This window comes from Canis lupus, chromosome 9 (assembly GCF_011100685.1).
Source record: "Canis lupus familiaris isolate Mischka breed German Shepherd chromosome 9, alternate assembly UU_Cfam_GSD_1.0, whole genome shotgun sequence".
Lineage (NCBI taxonomy): Eukaryota > Metazoa > Chordata > Mammalia > Carnivora > Canidae > Canis > Canis lupus.
In genome coordinates this window covers 47467968-47488285 of record NC_049230.1, presented here as the reverse complement: position 1 = coordinate 47488285, position 20318 = coordinate 47467968, and the positions used below count along the sequence as shown (strand labels likewise).

At 51.0% G+C, this 20318-nt stretch overlaps 1 protein-coding gene across 4 annotated transcripts; it reads left to right on the top strand.

The window, feature by feature from the left end:
* The first annotated feature begins 3429 nt into the window (after nt 1-3429).
* On the top strand, nt 3430-19826 carry P2RX5 (purinergic receptor P2X 5). Of its 4 annotated transcripts, none has more exons than XM_038548559.1 (13): nt 3430-3700; nt 9433-9583; nt 10235-10306; nt 10575-10650; nt 10737-10833; nt 11106-11186; nt 11525-11663; nt 12187-12323; nt 12771-12864; nt 12974-13039; nt 15576-15658; nt 16523-16645; nt 17453-19826. In XM_038548559.1, exons 1-13 carry the CDS (start codon nt 3564-3566, stop codon nt 17520-17522), a joined length of 1326 nt encoding a protein of 441 aa, XP_038404487.1. In that variant the 5' UTR covers nt 3430-3563; the 3' UTR covers nt 17523-19826. The 4 variants fall into 4 exon arrangements, with proteins under 4 accessions (XP_038404487.1, XP_038404486.1, XP_038404488.1 ...); XM_038548558.1 differs by having other exon boundaries at nt 16523-16672; XM_038548561.1 differs by having other exon boundaries at nt 3481-3647; nt 16523-16672.
* The last annotated feature ends 492 nt before the right edge of the window (nt 19827-20318 follow it).

The window sequence follows — 20318 nt, the reverse complement described above, 5'->3', positions numbered from 1 at the left end:
AAACCGTCACTCAAAAGCAATAGGCAGTTTTCTTTTAAGTAGAGAATACATCTTGGTTTTGGAAATATCTCTGACTTTGAATTTTATAATAATGGAAGTATAAAAAGCATAGGTTCCTCCTCCCACTTTGGGTATATTGAGTGTCAAGCTGAACTTGTGGGGGTGATGAGCTGGCCTCCCTTATGGATGTAGTGCGCAGATACTTGGGTTTGCAGCTTTCTAGAAGCATTTTTCATGGTGTTTTGACTGTGACCCACAAGAAGAAATACATTCCACATCATATGCACACACTCATACTTCAAACACCAGTTTCTTGAAACTATGCCTACCCTACTTCCTTAATAAGCACACTGATATCTGTCTCTCTCTCTCCTTTTTTTTTTTTTTAAGATTTTATTCATTTATTCATGAGTGACACACAGAGAGGGAGAGGCAGAGACACAGGCAGAGGGAGAAGCAGACTCCATGTAGGGAGCCCAATGTGGGACTCAATTCTGGGACTCCAGGATCACACCCTAAGCCAAAGGTAGACGTTCAACTGCTGAGCCACCCAGGTGTCCCTGTCTCTCTGTTTTGGATATGCTGTTTGTAACCCAGTAAATTGATATCATGACCCACTGATGGGTCTGGACCTAGTAGTTTAAGATGCTTCCCTGTGAGTAAGCCCACAGGAGGGGTCTGGCCTGACACCTAAGAGTGTTCCTTTCCCCTCCTAGTCTCCCCCATGTGGTCCCTAAAGCTTTAGGATAGTTCTATCAGAAAGTGGAGCCTGGTCTTAGTTGAGTCATGGAGGTTCAGGAGGGGCTGCCTACACTGGTGGACAGATAAAAGCAGAACCCTTTCTCTAAACGCAGAGCGGCAGTTAGGATGAGCCACACACCCAGGGCAGGGGGCCTTGCATTTCAGCCTTGGCAGCAGCACACAGTAGGTACTCAGTAAAGGGCTGAGCAAGGAGACCAGGGGAGAGGGTCCTGGACTGGGGCTACTTGTAGGCTCTGCCCTCTGACCTGGGGCCTCAGTTACCCAACTTGTGAAATGAAGGCCCAGCTCTCTGTGCCTTCAGAACAAACAGGCCAGGCCACAAGCCCTGGAACTCGCTTTGGGGAGTGGAGGAACCCAATGTGGCACCGTCCTATATGCGGCTTAATGCAAGGGTAGGGGGCCTGGTGGGGGTGTTTTTCAGCCCAGCTCTTCTTCAGGCCAGATCTTGAGACCTCAAAAGGCTACCTTCCTCCTGGACTCAGGTTGATGGAATCTTTATAGGTGTGATGTCACCCATTGAGGCTGCCTCTCCTCTGAGTATTGGAAAGTCATGTGAGAGGAAGACTGAGGAAGAGGCTGGTAGGAATGTGAGGAAGGGAGGTCTGGTGACAATTCCCAAGCCTTCCCCCCAGGATGACATCAGCTTCTAAAATCCCCAGTCATGGAACCGCTGGGTAGCTCAGTGGTTGAGCATCTGCCTTTGGCTCAGGTCATGATTCCAGAGTCCTGGGATTGAGTCCCACATCAGGCTCCCCTTGAGGAGCCTGCTTCTCTCTCTGTCTGTGTCTCTGCCTCTGCCTCTGTCTCTCTCTCAATCTCTCTCTCTCTCCCCCGCATCAGGCTCCCCTTGAGGAGCCTGCTTCTCCCTCTGCCTGTGTCTCTGCCTCTGTCTCTCTATCTCTCATGAATAAATAAATAAAATCTTTAAAAATAAATAAAATTCCCAGTCATGACTGGGACAGAGTGGGAGCTCCATATCTCTCTCCTATTTAAAAAATCAGGCCTGAGTTTGTTCACTCACTCAGTGGACAAATACATATTGAGCTAAGATATGGCAGATACAGCAGTGGGCATAGGACACAGAGATGTCCAAAGGCAAGGTTCCCATACTACAGGAGCTTATGATCTTAGTGGGGACACAGTCAATAAGTAAACAAGATTCTATCCAAGAATAACCAGTGCTTTCAGGGAATAAGGAAGGGTAATGGGATAGAAAGTGACTGGGGTAGAGGCCAAATTTTGGGGGCTGTTAATAAGATACACCTTTTGAGGAAATGGCATTTGATTTTTTTAAAAAATATTTATTTATTCATGAGAGACAGAGAGGCAGAGACACAGGCAGAGGGAAAAGCAGGCTCCTCATGGGGAGCCTGATGTGGGACTCGATCCCAGGACCCCCAGGATCACGTCCTGAGCCAAAGGCAGACACGCTCAACCACTGAGCCACCCAGGTGCCCCAGGAAATGGCATTTGAATTTGATGAAAAGATGCAAGGATCTGTGCTTCCCAAATTACAATTTGAGAGCATGATTCCCAGGCCCCATCCTAGACTTATGGAATGAAAGTATTAGGGGCAGGGCACAGGGATTTTGCATTTTTCTTCCAAATGATTCTGTGCCAAACTGGACACCTACTGCCCTGTAGCTTTTACTTTTAGAGAGAGTCTCCTTAATGAACTTTCGGGACGCTTCCAACCCCTGGAGCCTATGGTTCAGGGAAGGGAACTTCTCAGAGGCAGGGTAGAGAGAGGATCAGGACCGCTTCTGGTCAGATGGCAGGATGTAGAAACACAGGGGCCTGCCTCGCTGTGGCTGTCACAAGTTCTAAAACTGATCTCAGAGATGCCCGCCTTCATCCCAGTGCCTGTTCCCTCTCATTTAATTTCACCTGTTGTGCGGAGGGGTACAGTTTGAGCAGCCTGGATTAGGCCCTTCTCTTGCTTTGCGAACATTTCAGACAGTTGGTTTGAACTCTCTCCCGGCATATTTTGTGATCCTGGGTCGTGGTTGCCTGCATCTCCACGCCCCCAGCCCACCTGTCTGTCCTAGGTGTGGTACAGAGTTCTTTATGCTGTGGGCGCTGGGGCCTGCTTGGCAACTGGCTCCCAGGGAGGCTGGGTTCTAGGCGAGCAGCGGGTGCCCTGGGAACACACACTTCATCACAGGGGTTACAGGAGCCACGAATCTGGCAAGACTCTCTCCCAGCCTGCGGTGGGAGGCTAAATGGTGGGTGGCTAAATCAAGCCCCGCAAATGCTCCTTATTCCCTCTTCACTTCCTGCGCTGTAGGTCCTGCCTCCCCTGGCCTCAGTTTCCCCATTTATTCAATCAATTCACCTCCCCACCCCAGAGTTGCTCTGGGAGTAGAAAACGTGGGGTTGCTTGAAAAGCTGCCCTTCCTCTCTCATCTCCTTGCCCCTGCTCCTCCAGTGCCAGATTTCTGATCTCTGGCCGGGGTGGGTGTGGGTGGTGGCTCTCGCGCGGCCTACGCCTTAGGGATGCCTGCAGGCGGGGAGGAAGAGGCGGGAAGGAAGAGGGCGAGGCGGCGGCAAGGTCGCTCCCAGCCTCCCAGCGCCACCACCCGCCGCCGTCCCCCCCCCCCACCTCCCGCGCTCCGCCCCCCGCGCTCCGTCCGCTGCGCGCCCCCCGTGCTCCCCGCCGCGCGCCGCGCGCACCCGCCCGGCACTCCAGCCCTTTGCGGACGCGGTGCCCAGGAGCCGGGGCAGACGGCCGGCGGCGGTGAGAGCGGCTCCCATGCGGCAGCCGCAGGGCGACGGGCCGCAGGCGCAGGTGAGACAGCGACATGGGGCAGGCGGGCTGCAAAGGGCTCTCCCAGGCGCTGTTCGACTACAAGACCGAGAAGTATGTCATCGCCAAGAACAAGAAGGTGGGCCTGCTCTACCGGCTGCTGCAGGTCTCCATCCTGACCTACCTGGTGGTGTGAGTTCTCCGGGGGCTCTCAAGGGCGGGGGAGGCTCTGGCCTCAGCTGTCCCCTCCAGGGCCCGGGGACTGATGTGCGGCCCCCGTGCTGGGGAAGGGGCTCTTGGGCGTGAGGGCGGCGGGTAAAGAGGGAGCCCTCTGTTTGCCCACCCGCCCCGGAGGTGATGAGCCCCTGGGAGACTTCTGCGTCCTTCATGGGGGCAGCTTCCGACTCACCAGGCGGAGCTCTGGGTGTTAGGGCCACCCGAGGGGGAGAGGTGCAGGGGGCTAGGCTCCAGCTGTTGCCGCGAGAGCCTCCCTGGCCTGCTGGCCTGGTGCAGGCCCAGGCACCCGTTGGGTTATTTATAATCACGGAGCTCATGCTCTGAGCTCCTGGCTGGGGCAGCCCATCAGCCTGGCATGTCCCAGCGCTGCCTTCTGGTGGACTCACCCCACCCCTGGCTGGCCTCTCTGGTGTCGACAGGGGGTCCTGCACAGAGGCCCTCTACCCTCACCCAGCTGGACTTCCCTTCCCCTTCACCCCCTCCCACCGTCAGGGGACAGGGCAGCTCAGCCAGGCACTGTTCAGAGCCCCAGCCCCCAAGGAAGGAAGAAACAGGTGTTAGGAGGAAATGACACCACGTGAGTGGGTGGCACAAGTGCCTCTCTTACTGCCTCAGTGAATGCTGTTGAGGCCTTCCTATTTCCTGACTGGGGGAGCAGCACAGCTCTTCATGGGAGGGCCACTTCACTAGGAAGCGAAGTGCCCCTAGAGCTGCGTCCCCCAGGCACGCCAGTGCCTCCCCCCTGAGGGCCTTTGTACATGCTGCTTCTCAGCTGGCGTGCCTCTGCTCCTCCACTTGATTAGAGCCCACTGGTCCTTCAGACCCAGGTTCTTGAATAACTCCTCTGATATGTTCCAGAGGGATCGTTTCCTAAATGTCGGACTCCCATCCAGGTTGGGAACACCCTGAAGGCAGGCATGGCATCACCTAACTGCTTAGGAAGTAGGTGTGAAATGAATGTGTGTTGTTCCTTGAGCATTTGCCGAATGTTTCTGTCCAGGCTGTGCCCTTTATGTCCCACTCATTGTCACAGCCCTCTCAGGTTCCCTTGAGGACAGGAGAGTCTAGTCTAGGTCTGCCCCAGAGCTGAAGAGCCTGGGCACATCCTGGTGGGCACCTGCTACACAGAGAACCCTCACTGGCACCCTGGGAGGTACAGGGCAACCTCCTCCCGGCATAACTTCAGGCTGGCAGCCTCCTGCCCTCTCATGGCCTTCATTTTCCCCACTTTCCCAAGGGATTAATCTGGGCAGGCTCTGACCTTAACAGTAATATCCACAATAGGCTGATGGTTGTATTTATTTTCTTCCCTGGCTGGGTACTCACGGTGCTAAGCAATTTACATGTGCCATCTCATTAAAAAAAAATTTTTTTTTAATTTCGACATCATTTTATTTTTATTTTTTGTTATTTATTTTTCTTTTTTAATAATAAATTTCTTTTTATTGGTGTTCAATTTACCAACATACAGAATAACACCCAGTGCTCATCCCGTCAAGTGCCCCGCTCAGTGCCCGTCACCCATTCACCCCCACCCCCCGCCCTCCTCCCCTTCCACCACCCCTAGTTCGTTTCCCAGAGTTAGGAGTCTTTATGTTCTGTCTCCCTTTCTGATATTTCCCACACATTTCTTCTCCCTTCCCTTCTATTCCCTTTCACTATTATTTATATTCCCCAAATGAATGAGACCATATAATGTTTGTCCTTCTCCGATTTACTTCATTCAGCATAATACCCTCCAGTTCCATCCACGTCGAAGTAAATGGTGGGTATTTGTCGTTTCTAATGGCTGAGTAATATTCCATTGTATACATAAACCACATCTTCTTTATCCATTCATTTCGATGGACACCGAGGCTCCTTCCACAGTTTGGCTATTGTGGACATTGCTGCTAGAAACATCGGGGTGCAGGTGTCCTGGCATTTCATTGCATCTGTATCTTTGGGGTAAATCCCCAACAGTGCAATTGCTGGGTCGTAGGGCAGGTCTATTTTTAAAAAGATTTTATTTATTTATTCATGAGAGGCACAGAGAGAGAGACAGAGAGAGGCAGAGACACAGGCAGAGGGATAAGCAGGCTCCGTGCAGGGAGCTGACATGGGACTCGATCCTGGGACTCCAGGATCATGCCCTGGGCCAAACAAAGGCAGGCGCTAAACCACTGAGCCACCCGGGGATCCCCTCGACATCATTTTAGACCTACAGAAAAGTTACAAGGGTAGTACAAACTTTTTAAAACATCCTTCACCTAGACTCCCCAGATGTTAGCATTTCACTACATTTGAGTTGTCCTTTCCCCTTTTTTTCTCCACATACGCATGATGTGTGTGTATACATGTAGTTTTTTCTGCTTAAGAGTGAATTTCAGGGACACCTGGATGGCTCATCAGCAGGGCGTTGGCTCAGGTAATGACCTCAGGGTGTGAGATCTGGCCCAGTGTTGGGCTTCCTGCTTAGTGGGGAGTCTGCTTCTTTCTCTCTCTCTGCTTTTGTCCCCACTCAAGTGCTCCCTCTCTCAAGTATATAAATAAATAAATCTTTATAAAGAAAGTGTAAATTGCAGACATTATACCCCTTTACTATTAAATACTTCAGTGCATATTTCTTTCTTTTTTTTTTAAAGATTTTATTTATTTATGATAGTCACAGAGAGAGAGAGAGAGAGGCAGAGACACAGGCAGAGGGAGAAGCGGGCTCCATGCACCGGGAGCCCGACGTGGGATTCGATCCCGGGTCTCCAGGATCACGCCCTGGGTCAAAGGCAGGCGCCAAACCGCTGCGCCACCCAGGGATCCCTCAGTGCATATTTCTTAAAACCAACAAATTCTCTTATTTAACAAAGTACAGTTATGAAAATTAGGTAATTAACCCTGAAACAATATTATTTTCTAACCTATGGACCTCTTATAAATTGCCTTTAATAGCAAAAAAAAAAAAAAAAAAAAAAAATCTGAAATCCTGCCTTGCATTCATTTGACTTATCTTCTTAGTCCCCTTTAATCTGGAATTGTACCTGAGACTGTCTCTAGACTGTCTCTGTATTTCATGACATTGACGTTTTTCGAAAAGTACAGGATTTTTATTTTATTACAACTTTTTAATTGAAGTAAAAGTCACCTAGTATGTAATTCACCATTTCAGTTATTTTTTTTAAGATTTTACTTATTTATTCATAGAGATACACAGAGAGAGGCAGAGACAGGGAGAGGGAGAAGCAGACTCCATGCAGGGAGCCTGATGTGGGACTTGATCCTGGGTCTCCAGGATCACGCCCTGGGCTGCAGGCGGCACTAAACCGCTGCGCCACCAGGGCTGCCCACCATTTCAGTTATTTAAAATTATACAATTCAGTGGTTTTTAGTTCATTCTCAGTGTTGTACAACTATTGCCACTATCTTATTTCAGAATCTTTCCGTCACCCCAAAAAGAAACCCATGTCTATTAGCAGGCAGTCGGAATACTCCCTGACCCCCAGCCCCTGACAATACTAATGTTCTTTCCATCTCTATGGATTTACCTTTTCTGGACATTTCATATACATCAAATTGTACAACTCCATCTCTATAGATTTACCTTTTCTGGACATTTCATATACATCAAATTGTACAACATGTAGTCTTTTTTGGGTCTGGCTTCTTCATTTATGATGTTTTCAAGGTTTACTCATAGCTTGAATCAGGACTTCATTCCTTTTATGGCAGAATGGTACCCACATTTTGTTTATTCATTTATCTGTTGACAGACATTGGACTGTTTCTACTTTTTGGCTGTCACAGATAATGTAGCCAAGGACGGCCATGTACAGGTTTTTGTGTGGATATATGTTTTCAGTTCTCTTGGGTATATATTTTGGCATGAAGTTGGTGGGTCAACTACCAAGCTGTTTTCCACAGCAGCTGCAGTATATTCATATCAGCGAGGTCCAATTTCTCTGCATCCTCATCAACACACCAACACTTGTTATTTTGCTTTTTTTTTTTTTTAAATTATAGTCACCTTATTTGGTGTGAAATAGTATCTCATTGTGGTTCTGAGTTTCATTTCCTTAGTAATTAATGATGTTGAGCAAAATTCTTTTCATGGGCTTATTGGCCATCTGTATATCTTTGGAGAAATGTCTACTCAAATCCTTGGCCCATTTTTCTTTCTTTCTTTTTTTTTTTTTTTTTTAAGATTTTATTTATTCATGACAGAGAGAGAGAGAGAGAGGGAGGCAAAGACACAGGCAGAGGGAGGAGAAACAGGCTCCATGCAGGGAGCCCAACGTGGGACTCCATCCTAGATCTCCAGGATCATACCCCGGGGAAGAAGGTGGTGCTAAACCGCTGGGCCACGGGGCTGCCCTTGGCCCATTTTTCAGTCGGGTTACTTTTTCATTGATGAGCTGTAAGAGTTCTTTTTTTTTTTTTTCTTTTTAAAATTTAAATTCAATTTGCCAACATATAGTATAATACCCAGTGCTCATTCCGTCAAGTGCTCTCCTCAATTACCCAGTTACCCCAACCTCCTGCCCACCTCCCCTTCCACAACCCTTTGTTCATTTCCCAGAGTTAGAAGTCTCTCATGCTTTGTCACCCTCTCTGATTTTTCCCAATCATTTTCTCTCCTTTCCCTTATAATCCCTTTCACTATTTCTTATATTCCCCAGTATGAGTGAAACCATGATGATTGTCCTCCTCCAATTGACTTACTTTACAGAGCATCATAACCTCCAGTTCCATCCACGTTGAAGCAAATGGTGGATATTCGTCCTCTCTGATGGCTGAGTAATATTCCATTGTATATAGAGACCACATTTTCTTTACCCATTCATCTGTCGAAGGACATTGAGGCTCCTTCCACAGTTTGGCTATTGTGGATGTAAGAGTTCTTTATATGTTCTGGGTACCAGACCCTGACCAGTATATATGATTTGCAAATATTATTTCCCATTCTGTGGATTATCTTTTCACTTTCTTGATAGTGTCATTTGATGTACAAAAGTTTTTAATTTTGTTGAAGTTCCACTTATCTATTTTTTCTTTTATTATGTGTGTTTTGGGCATTAGAGAGTATAGGATTTGTACTCTCGTTTTGTAGAGTGCCCCTCAGTTTGGATTTGTCTGAGGTTTCCTCATGAATAGTTTCATGTTGGGGCTTCTGGGTGACTCAGTCAGTTAAGCCCTGCTTTCGATTCAGGTCATAATCCTGGGGTCCTGGGGTTGAGTCCTGCATCGGGCTCCCTGCGCTGTGGGAAGTCTGCTTCTCCCTCTGCCCCTCCCCCTGGTCATGCTCTCTCTCTCTCAAATAAATAAAATATTTTTAAAAAGAACTTCTGTTAATGAATAGTTTCATGTTACACACCATCTCCTTTAACTGTCCTCACCCTCAACCCCTCCCCGCCTGGAAGAGAGGCACTGTTACTAACTCCCCAGAGTTCATTGGCTCTCCTGAGGTCACATCACTAGGGCGTGGGTGTGCAGGTTTTGGCTCAGCCTTGGCCATCTTCAGGGCCTCAGCCCCTGAGAGCAGTCGTCTCCTGGTTCTGGGATTGCTTGTCACCTCTGCTGTTTGCAGGACGAGGTTTTAGGCAGCAGTGGAGTTGTGACCCCAGCCTAGGAGCTGGTGGGAAAGGTGAAACCTCTGGGGAAGATTCCCTGAGGGCAGCAATGAGGCTGATGCCCACCTGTTGGCCCTTTCCTTGCAGTTGGGTATTCCTGGTAAAGAAGGGTTACCAAGACACTGACACCTCCCTGCAGAGCAGCATTGTCACCAAAGTCAAAGGTGTGACCTTCACCAACACGACTGAGCTCGGGGAGCGGCTTTGGGATGTTGCTGACTACGTCATCCCACCCCAGGTCTGAGCCCCCCATAGCACTGGGCCCTGGGCTAGCACGGCCTGACTCAGGGTGGGTCACCTAGGGAGCTGCTCAGTTACCTAGGGATTCCCTTGGCCCAGGACAGCTGCCAGGGTTTGCAGATGGAGACCCTGCCCAGACCCTTCCCCCTACATCCATCCCCGCCCTCCTCTACTGTGCCTGTGGGACCAGTCCCTTCCCAATAAACCCTGAAGCTGTAGAGACCAAATGAGGCCCCCAGAACGTTCAGGTCACCTTGAGTCAGGTGGCCTGCTGCAGAGAACCGCTTCCTTGTATTAGCCACTGACCTTGGGAAAGGCTCCCTGGCCTGTTCACCATTAGCCTGGGCCCAGGCATTGGCCACCCAGTCCTGTCCTCTTCTCTCAGATTTGGGCTTGGATCCCATGGACTGAGGTCAAAATAGGAATTCGTGGAGGGGGCAGTTTGGGACAGTGGGCCTGAAAGGGACTTATCAAAGGATATCTACTCAGAGACTTAAGAGTGAGTGGGCAGATGAATGGGATCCATTGATTCTGTGGCCCCATTGTCCTCAACACCCATGCGGAGACCCAACCCCCTGCCAAGAAGCACTGGGAAAGAGGGTCCCCAAGAGGCAGGAGGATGTCCCTTAACTCCTCTCTGGCTCCTCAGGGAGAGAACGTCTTCTTCGTAATCACCAACTTGATCGTGACCCCCAACCAGCGGCAGGAGACCTGTGCTGAGGTTTGATTTGGTGCAGAAAGCAGGGGAGGGGTGGGAGAGCCTCCAACAAAGGTTGGGGTTTACCCCTCTCCTGACGCAGAAGAGGGGGGTTTCTATCTCCTCCAAGTGCCCCAGAGAATGTACCTGCATTGTTTGGGGGCAGAAGCAGGTTCTCAAAGGGTGTGTGGCTCCTCTTGGGCTCCTGTCCTAATTCCTGGGATGGAACTTGGCTCTGAACTGGGGCCCCTGTGGGGTATTTCCCCACCCAGGTGTGCTTTCTTTCTGGCAGAGTGAAAGCATTCCGGATGCCTGGTGCTATACGGACAGTGACTGCCCTCCTGGGGAGCCAGTTGTGGCTGGAAACGGTGAGGCCTGGAATGGCCAGGGTTGGGAGCAAAGTGGGGGATGGATCCGGGAGGCTTCTAGCACTGTCTCTGTCCCTATCCTGCAGGAGTGAAGACTGGCCGCTGCCTGCGGGTGGGGAACATGCAAAGGGGCACCTGTGAGATCTTCGCTTGGTGCCCAGTGGAGTCAAAGTCCAGGCCAGTGTGAGTGGCTATGGCCTCGGGACCCTGAAGAGCTACCTGGGCAGCGAGTGGGTCTCAGCCTGATGGTGGAGACATATCTACTCAGATCCTCTTTCTGAGGACACTCCACAAAGGCCTGAGGACCACCCCAACATGAGCAAATTAATGGTTCTTGGCAAAGAACCAGGGGACCCAGGGAGAAGGCAGGCCTCAGCCCTGCCACAGGCCTGGGAGATGTACTGCGGGAGCAGGGGCAGGGCCTCCTGGACAGACTCTCCTGGCTTGGTTTTCAGGAAACCACTCCTGGGCAAGGCTGAAGACTTCACTGTTTACATAAAGAATTTCATTCGTTTCCCCAAATTCAACTTTTCCAAGTACGTGGGACTAGGTTATTGGGGATCTAGGGCCTGCCTCCTGTTATTGTGCATGGGCCTGTGTGCATGGGCTGTCCGTGAGTGTGACACCTGTGTGTGAATGAACCACTGGGTGATGCTGGAGCACCCCTTCCCCTTGCTGTGGGAGTGTGGTTCTGTCCTGAGTGCAGTAGGTTGCTGGGGGTGCTGTGGGGGCAGTAGTCAGGACTTGAGTAGGGGCTAAAGTTAGGGACTCAGCCTAAGCCAGATAAAGGCCCAGCAACTCCTGGGTCAGGCTGGCTCTCACCTGAGAACAACCAGTCTCAGCTTCATTTCACTGTTCATGGCCTCCCATCCAGGACCAATGTGCTGGACACCAAAGACAAAGCTTTCCTCAAGTCCTGTCAGTTTGGCCCCAAGAACCCCTACTGCCCTATCTTCCGCCTGGGGTCCATGGTCAGCTGGACGGGGAGTGACTTCCAGGAGATAGCCCAGCAGGTGGGTGGTGTGCCCTCAGGGAGCCTGGCCTGGGGGTCTGGGGGCCTGAGAGCTCTGGGTCTGGGCTCTGTAAGGAAGAGGGAGGTAATTAGGGGGACCTGTAGGATGGGGTGGCCCAGGGATGCACAGCCTACAGAATTCAGGCACCCAGTGAGAGCCACACTGAGCACCTGCTGTTTGGTTCTGAATTCTTGGGGCATCCGTAGAAATTGAGCTGGAAGGAGCCCTCTGGCTCTTGTGTAAGGCACCCATCCCAGCGTGGGTGCTCACTCAAGTACTTCCCTTCTTCCTGGAGGCATGAAGCAGGAGGATTCTGGGGTTGGGTGCTCTCAGCAGCCTGTTTGCTCAGCCACTCCAAAGGCAGGACTAGGACCCTGGAACTCCCACTTTCTTCCAGGAAGGATGTTCCAGGGGCTGGCTGACCATGGGCCTGTGTACTTTCCCCATCTTGTCCAGCTCTTTCTGTGACTTCTCTCCATCTCCACAAAATCCTGTGCACTGATTATTATCTCTTCTTCATCAGGGTGGTGTGATAGGAATTCAGATTGAATGGGATTGTGATCTTGATAAAGCTCCTTCTGAATGCAACCCTCACTATTCTTTTAGCCGTCTGGACAACACATTATCAGGAAACTCAATCTCCTCTGGGTACAACTTCAGGTAACCAGGACCAGACTCGCTGTGTTGTTACCCTGTCCATGTTTTGTCTTTTTCTGAGTGCCAGCACCATGACAGCCCTTACTCGGGTAGATATTAGAGTGGGAGGTAAGGGGACAAGGAGCTGTGGAGAGGTGAAGGGTGGCAGCTAGGAGAGGAGAGGTTTCTGTCACCCTGCGGGCTCACCAGGAGCTGAGGCTTGGCTTCTTAGCTGGGTCACTTCCTTCAGTGCTTTGGTGGCCCTGAGTCAGCCCAGCATATCATGGAAAAGTCCCTTGCCTCCCAGGGGAATGTCTGTAAGGCTTTCACAGATCTGGATGCATCTTTACCATAATGTTAGCAAGAGGGTCTGTAACCTCTCCCAGTGCTGCTAAGAGCAGGGTCCTGGGGTGCTTATAAATATCCAAAGCAGCCAAATATGTGTTGCCAAACAGGGAAGGTCTCCCTTAGGTTTGCCAGATATTACCGAGATGGAGCTGGAGTGGAGTTCCGCACGCTGATGAAAGCCTATGGGATCCGCTTTGATGTGATGGTAAATGGCAAGGTATGTGCAGTGTATCTCCCATTCTGAGGCCGGGCAGGTCTAGGGTGGGTCATGTTGGAGTCCCTGGGACCCATCCCTGTTCACCCTGCATTGTTCCTTTGTGCTACAGGCAGGGAAGTTCAGCATCATCCCCACAATCATCAACATTGGCTCTGGGGTGGCGCTCATGGGTGCTGTGAGTACTCCCCTCCTCACCTTTACTCTCTGAGCGCTGGCAGGGGAGGGGGAAACTGCTTGAAAGGTGCTGTCCTGATGCTTCAGGAGGAATGAGAACAGGTGAGGCCAGGGGATGCAGGTAAAGAAGGACCTGACACGTCCCCTGACACCTGCCAGCACTCCCCATGTAGCAGTCCCCACCTGACTTTCCCCAGTTTCCCCAGAGAGGCATCTGCCTGCAGCTCTGGAGCAAGGGGTAGGAGTTGGGTGGGGCTGGGCTTCTCTGGGATCCTGGGTTGGTCCCTGCACTTGGAAGCTTCATTTCCACTGCTGTCCCAGTGGAGGCGGGATCCAGATGGATCCAGCTAGATCCAGGGTTTCTCAGCTGTGGCTCTGTTGACATTTTGGGCCAGATAATTCTTTTTTTGTGTTGAGGCCCTCTGTGCACGGTAGGATGTTAAACAGCATTACAATAGATACCTGTACTCACCAGGCGCCAGCAGTGCCTTCTTCCCCAGTTGTGACAACCAAAAATGGCAATCCAGAAATTGCCAAATGTCCCCTGGGGAGCAAAGTCACTGCTAGTTGAGAATCACGGGGCTTGAAGATGAGCAGTAGGGACACCAGGCTATAGTCCTCCCTCAGGTCTGTCTGTCAGCTGGGCCCAGCGGGGCTCACAGGAGAGGAAGTAGTTGCTGAAAGGGAGGCAAAGGTTTCCTCCGAGCTTCTTGTCATGCCTCATGTCTTGATCTTCTGGAAGTTTTTTTTTGTTTTTTTTTTAATTTATTTTTTATTGGTGTTCAATTTACCAACATACAGAATAACCCCCAGTGCCCGTCACCCATTCACTCCCACCCCCCTCCCGCCTCCCCTTCCTACCACCCCTAGTTCGTTTCCCAGAGTTAGCAGTCTTTACGTTCTGTCTCCCTTTCTGATATTTCCCACACATTTCTTCTCCCTTCCCTTATATTCCCTTTCACTATTATTTATATTCCCCAAATGAATGAGAACATATAATGTTTGTCCTTCTCCGACTGACTTACTTCACTCAGCTGGAAGTTTTTTTTAAAGACATAAGGAGCTGTTGGTGAGTGGCTCACGCCCACACCAGCAAGCTCCTTGCCGGGGTTTCTGGCCACCTCGTCCTCTCTGCCCTCTCGGTGCTGGCTTTGGGCAGGACCTAGGATGGACTTTTTATTGAGACCAGGAGAACTGTGTAACAGTATCACCAAGTAACAGGATTCAACAAGGCTGTTCTGAGAGGTGTGGATGCAAGTGAGTCCCGGATGATTCCTCTTTACTGCAGGGGACCGTTGTTAGGGAGACTTGGACATTTGCTTACATGACTTTCTTAGAGCTGGGCCACTCTCAGTGTTTACTGCCACATGGCGTGGGTCAGTCAGAATGCAAGAGCATGGGCGATCTACCTGGAAAATACATGTGACAGGAAATGTGGTATAGAGGCTAGGTTGGGTGGAGGACTGTTCTGTGGAACGAGGAAGTGATAAATAACATTTTGGGCATCTCAGGGGGGTCAGAGTACCCAGAGTCAGAGGCCCAGTTCACCTGTGAGTCTGTTCCTTGGCCCCCAACCCCCCTCACCTTGTCGTCAGCCCTGCAGGGAATTCTCCCTTCCTCGGGCCAGTGGGTGGAATGGCCCTTGGTGGAGTGTTTGGACTACATGCTCTGGTCTGAGGCTCCCCAGAATGGGTATTGGTGGGTTCCAGCTGGGTTAGCTCTGTCCTCATCCATCTTTCCTTGACCGTCCTGTCGTCCTTGTTCCTCAGATCCCCTCCAACTCCTCTCTCACAGTGACTACGGGAGGGACCAACCCAAATTTCTGTGTCCTGCCTGTGTTCAAGGCTCTTCAGTGTCTTCCCTAAGGGATTAGGACCAAGGCCTCAATGGCATTACAAGAAAGTTTACTGGCTGGTCCCCATCACACCTCTCCACAAGTGTCACTCACTTTTGCAACATAGGTCCTGTGGAATTTCCTTTGCTTCCTCCGCAATGCCCTTCCTGCCCCCCCCCCCTTTTTTTTTTGCTTTGTATGAACTCCTATTCAACCCTCAAGACTCAGCCCAGGTATCCCTCCCCAGGCTGAGTCCTGTCTTCTGTCTACTTCCTTGCTCCTGTCCTCATCATAGGATATGTCACTGTCATAATTTACATGCTTGCCTCCCGCACCAGAGGGACGGTCCCCACAGGGTCTCATTGTCTTAATTCTCCTGCACCCCAGTGCAGTACCTGGCAGATGGTGAGTGCTCAGGAGACATTCATTGAAGACAGGATTGCATGGGGCCAGAGTGGTGCAGGGGATGCTTGGCCTGACAGAATGGATGGACCCAGGCTAACTCTGGCTCTACCATGGACCAGCTCTGTGGCCTTTGACAGAAGTGCCTCTTTCTGAACCCAGTGTCCTCATCTCATCGTTGGGGATGGTGATGCCCCTTGGGGGTTGGCACAAGATCAGATGGGATGTACTGTGTATCAGGTGGCAGGGCACTTTCTGGAAGTCTAGGATTCTGGTCGGAACCCCAACTCTTCTGCCACAGGGGGCTTTCTTCTGTGACCTGGTACTAATCTACCTCATCAAGAAGAGCCACTTTTACCGAGACAAGAAGTACGAGGAAGTGAGGTCAGTTATGCTTTGTCCCCAGCAGGGTGAAGGGACCCTCCTGGGGCCACCTTGATCCCCTCCCCTTCCCTGGCCTGAAAACTCTACCCCGGTTGGAGGTGGGGCTGAATCACTGGGAGCTCCTTGGGAGGGCCAGGGAGGTGGAATGTTCTGAGAATGGGCTTTATAAAGAACTGGATTCTGGCTTACAGCAACTGGCAGCAAAAAAAGGCAGGGGACTCAGCCTCCAGGCCTGAATCAGGTGCTGTCCACTCTGGGACTTTAGACAACTCCCAGGCTTCTTTGTGCCTCAGTTTCTCTCTCTATGAGCCTTCTAGCGCTTACATTTTAGGATTCTTGGACTTGGTAGTCCTGGTGGGCTGGGTTGAGGGGAGCTGGAGTAGTAAGAGAGGAAAAAGATGGATTTCTTATTTTTTCCTGTGGGGGTCTATTTCTAGGCCTCTCTGAGCCCTGAGTGTGGTGGTGGTGATGGTGGTAGTATGTGTGTGTGTCTGCTAACAGCAGTGGAACACGGTCTAAGTGGAAATGCTGATGTCTGTGGGCAGATTGGAAAGGGAAGAAGGCTGTGGCCCAGCCATTCTGGAGGAGCTGGGCTCCACGTGGGCACCTTGGTACTCCCTCTACCCCACCACAGCACATTGTTCCCCATTCTCCGGATTGAAGCTGCCCTGGGTCAGGCTGAGCCCTCGGCCCTGACCCTGATGGAGCCCTCATTGTACCTCCACCCCTCCCTGGCAGCTGCAGGAGGAAGAGGGGTGCCCCCCCCCCCAGGGCGAGGGGGGTCTACAGGGCCCACCCTCACCAGCTTGGAGAAGGTGGGCCGGGCTCAGCAGGCCAGAGTTAACTAGGTCCTGTCCTGCCCAGAATCCTACAGGTCCTCCCGGGGCTTGCAGAGTCCTCGCAGCAGGGTGGGATCCCAGAAGCAGAGGAAGCGGAGCATCCAGAGGCGCAGCCCAGAGGCAGTAGCCAGAAGGGGAACAGCTGCAGGTACCAGCAGCATCTGGAGCCCACCAGGTGAGGGGCTGCCAGTCGGAGGACCCGAGACTGAGCCTTGCAGAGACAGCCAGGCCCTCTCCCCTGCTGCCCGCTCCAGGGTGACCTGGCAACATGGCAGGATGGCCAGGATGTAGGAGAGCCCATCCACTCTGGACTTTGTGGGGAGGGGGTGCTTTAGCCCCTCCAAGATGCTCGTTATTTCCTCCAAGCCCCTAAGTCACCACAAAGTCCACTTGCTGTGCTGTCCCAGCATTAAGACAATAACAGTGCCACCGTTGACTCAGGCTTACTCTGCCAGCCACTTCTCTTTGTCTGCATCAGCTCATTTCAGTTGCTTAATGAAGTGGACACTAATAGTCCCTATTCTACTAATGAGGAAACTGAGGCGAGAAAAGTTAAGTAGCTTGCTCGAGTCACAGCTAATAAATGGCTGAGTGGGATTTGAACATAGAATCTAGAATCCAATTCTTCTCCATCAGGGTTTCCTCCCTTACCAAGTCCCCCATGCCCCTACTCCTTATCAGATGCTTTCCTTGCCTGTTGCTATGGGAGGCTCCAGGTGCCCTCAGGGGATCACCACAGTGCCTGCTGCTCATTGCTGGTGTGGCTTCAGAGACCCCCCAACACATGTCTGGGCCGTGGCCAGGGACCCCCAGACTGCCCTTCTCTGCGAATGCTCTATCTGCGGTGCTGCCAGCGAGGTGGCTGTGGGGCAGGGGGGTAGGGGGCTCTGCCTTTAGGCCGTCCATGTCCACAGGGCTCCCAACTGTCCTCTGTGTGCCCCCTACCCACACACAGGTCTAGCCACCTGGGCAATGGAAAAGTGCATATGGAGCAGCTACAGAACCTGCGGACAGCGGAGGCGTAGCCAGAGCTGCTGGTTGACAGCAGATTTGGTGAAGATGTCGGGGCAGAACAGCTTGTGGCTCTGAAGTAAAAATTGTGTTTGCATGGACAGGTGCTTCCAGGCACAGCCATCTCTTCTGCACCTCAGGATCCTGCTACGAGCTTTTTGTTGTGTGTGTTGTATGTGTGGCAGGGAGCCTGCTAGGGGCCAGAGTGGCTCAGATCTAGAAGAGAAGGCTTTGGAGAAGCAAGTGGGGGAAGGCCAGAGGCCTGGGTGGTATTCGAGTGTTTTCATTTTTCTAAGAACCTAGTTGATTGATTCATTCACACAATAAACATTATTTGCTGTGGGCTGTGCCCTATCCAAGAGATGCTTAAATGAGATGCTGACCTGGCCCTCAGGGACAGGAGCACACATGGAATTCCCTCCAGAGCCAGTAGATATCACAGCCAGGCCCAGCTCCTCTGGCCTTCCTCCAACCTCTAGCTGAGACTTTCACAAATCCCTGTTGAGAATGGCGGCTCCTCAGAGAAAGACTTTAGCCAACATCCAAGGGGGATATTTGGCTTTGCCCTCAGGGATGAAATTTAAAGGTGGCCAAGGAGGCAACCAGGAAAGGACTGGATGTGCAAGGAGGCAGCTGGCCCTTGAGAGAGGCAGCCCCTGAGAGCTTCCAGCTAAGGTGGGGAAGGCGAGGCACAGAGGCCTCTACTCCAGTCCACCCACCCAGCCCCAGGAAGCTTTGAGCATAGTGTCTCACCCAAATGGGAGATGATCTGCCTGTGTCATTTGTCTCTTGCCGTTCCATGTGGCTGGGTGTTCCTACCTGGCTTCCCTCCCTCTCTCCGCAAAGCCTGGGTCTGAAGGGCTAATGAGATATAATAGGTGATGCTCACTTGGCTGGTGGAAGCAGTTGTCAACAGGGAGGCCCAAACTGTCAGGGGGCCTGGCCCCTCACCCCAGACTTTCCTACCCCACCTTACTCTATCCCACCCCACCCTGCAGAATGGTGCTGCTTCCCCCCCTAGTGGCTGCAGAGCCTCACTACTTCACATGTGGCCTGTGGACTGGCAATATGGGCATCACCTGGGAACTTGTTGGAAATGCAGTCGCTGCCCCATCCAAATCAGAACCTGTGTTTCAACAAGACTCCTAGGTGACTGTTGTGAACATTGTTGTTTGAGAGCACTGGTTAAGTAGATAAGCAAAGCCTGGCTCCAAGGAAGGAAGAGGCCAGCTTTGGTAGGTGCTGCCAATTTCTAGGTCAGACAGAGCAAGAAGATTCCACCCCACCGCCACCCCCAGGAAAGGGGCAAGCTCAATGTATTTGAATTAAAATATTTTGACTAGATAATTTATGTTAAAAGATTATAGACAGTGAAAAGCTTCCTTCCCACCCGTTCAGAGGCAACTTGTGTTACCAATTCCAAGAGGCTCTCCTGTTTTGCTGACAACCTACCGGGTTACTTGTGCCCTTACTAAGGAAATGAAAAGTTCTTTTCCTGATGTCTGCAACACCAGACCAAGTCTCCTGTCAGAAAGGGACACGGTGGAGTACACTTAGGTACTGGGCTGAGGGGGGGGGGGGGTCGCTCACTTCTCCCTCTCCCAGTATCTGAGGAGTCCCTATGTAAACCCAAGGGGAGAGATGTAGAGCTCATCACTCACCATTGTCTGATGGTTCAGTAGCAAAGGCTTGCAGTGCTGCCTCTGGCCCAAAAAGACCCAGTATTTGGTTTGCACAGACCCTGGCCTAATGCCACCTACCTGGTATGTTCCTAATGATTAATTCCATGCCTTGGGAGTGCCATGATGCTGGCCAATGGGATTTGTAAACTGAGTGCTATCAAGTGGACCAGCCATGAAAGAGCTAAGTGCCCTCTACCCCTGTTGTAGGGGTCACCGGGACTAACTAGTCACGGCTGCCTTTGTGCCCCAACGCCTCATCAGTTCTTCCTTTCTCAGTGCTGTAAAGGGGGAACAGGATTTCCTCCAGGTGTCTGAGTACCCCAGCTAAGGACAACAGTGTCCTGCAGAGTCCCTAAGTCACCCCACTTGGAATGGCATCTTGCATGTCTGAAAAAGGGCTCCACTTGATTGCAGCCCACCCTCCTCCACCCAGATGATGCAGCTCCCCTCAAGAGCATTCTCTCCAGGGACTCTTCAAAAGGCACACCTTTCTCCCAGCTATTTGTTTCCCCTTAAGCCGAAGTGCACAGACTCAAAAGGAGGAAAGACGGCAACCATTGTCTGGGACCTGCCTTATAAATGTATTAATATTTTTATTTGGCTATAAAACAATAAAAGGTTTTAACTTGAAAACTATTTTTTTTTAAAGATTTTACTTATTTACTTCATGAGAGACACAGAGAGGCAGAGACCGGCAGAGGGAGAAGCAGAGCCTACTTATGGTGGGACTCGATTTGGGGACTCTGGGATCATGCTGAGCTGAAGGCAGATGCTCAACAGCTGAGCCATCCAGGCATCCCTTGAAAACTAGATTTTCCCCCCCTTCCTATCTTTTCAGTCACTCTGTCTCAGAGGAAAATGTAAGGAGAAAGTGAGAACAAAAGAGGCGGACACAGAAACCATCAGTGAACAATAAATTATGTTCCCTATTGTATTACAAAGAAATTCAAATGGAAGTAAGGAAACTCTTTAAATGAGCAAATATTAAAGACTGGGAAGACACAATAGAACTGGTACATTTCCACTCAATGAGGGTAATCTGATAAAACTCTGGAAATCATTTGGAATCAAGTTATCTTCTGCTTTAGGAGTTTATTAAGTTCCCTCAAAATGATATCAAGACATTCT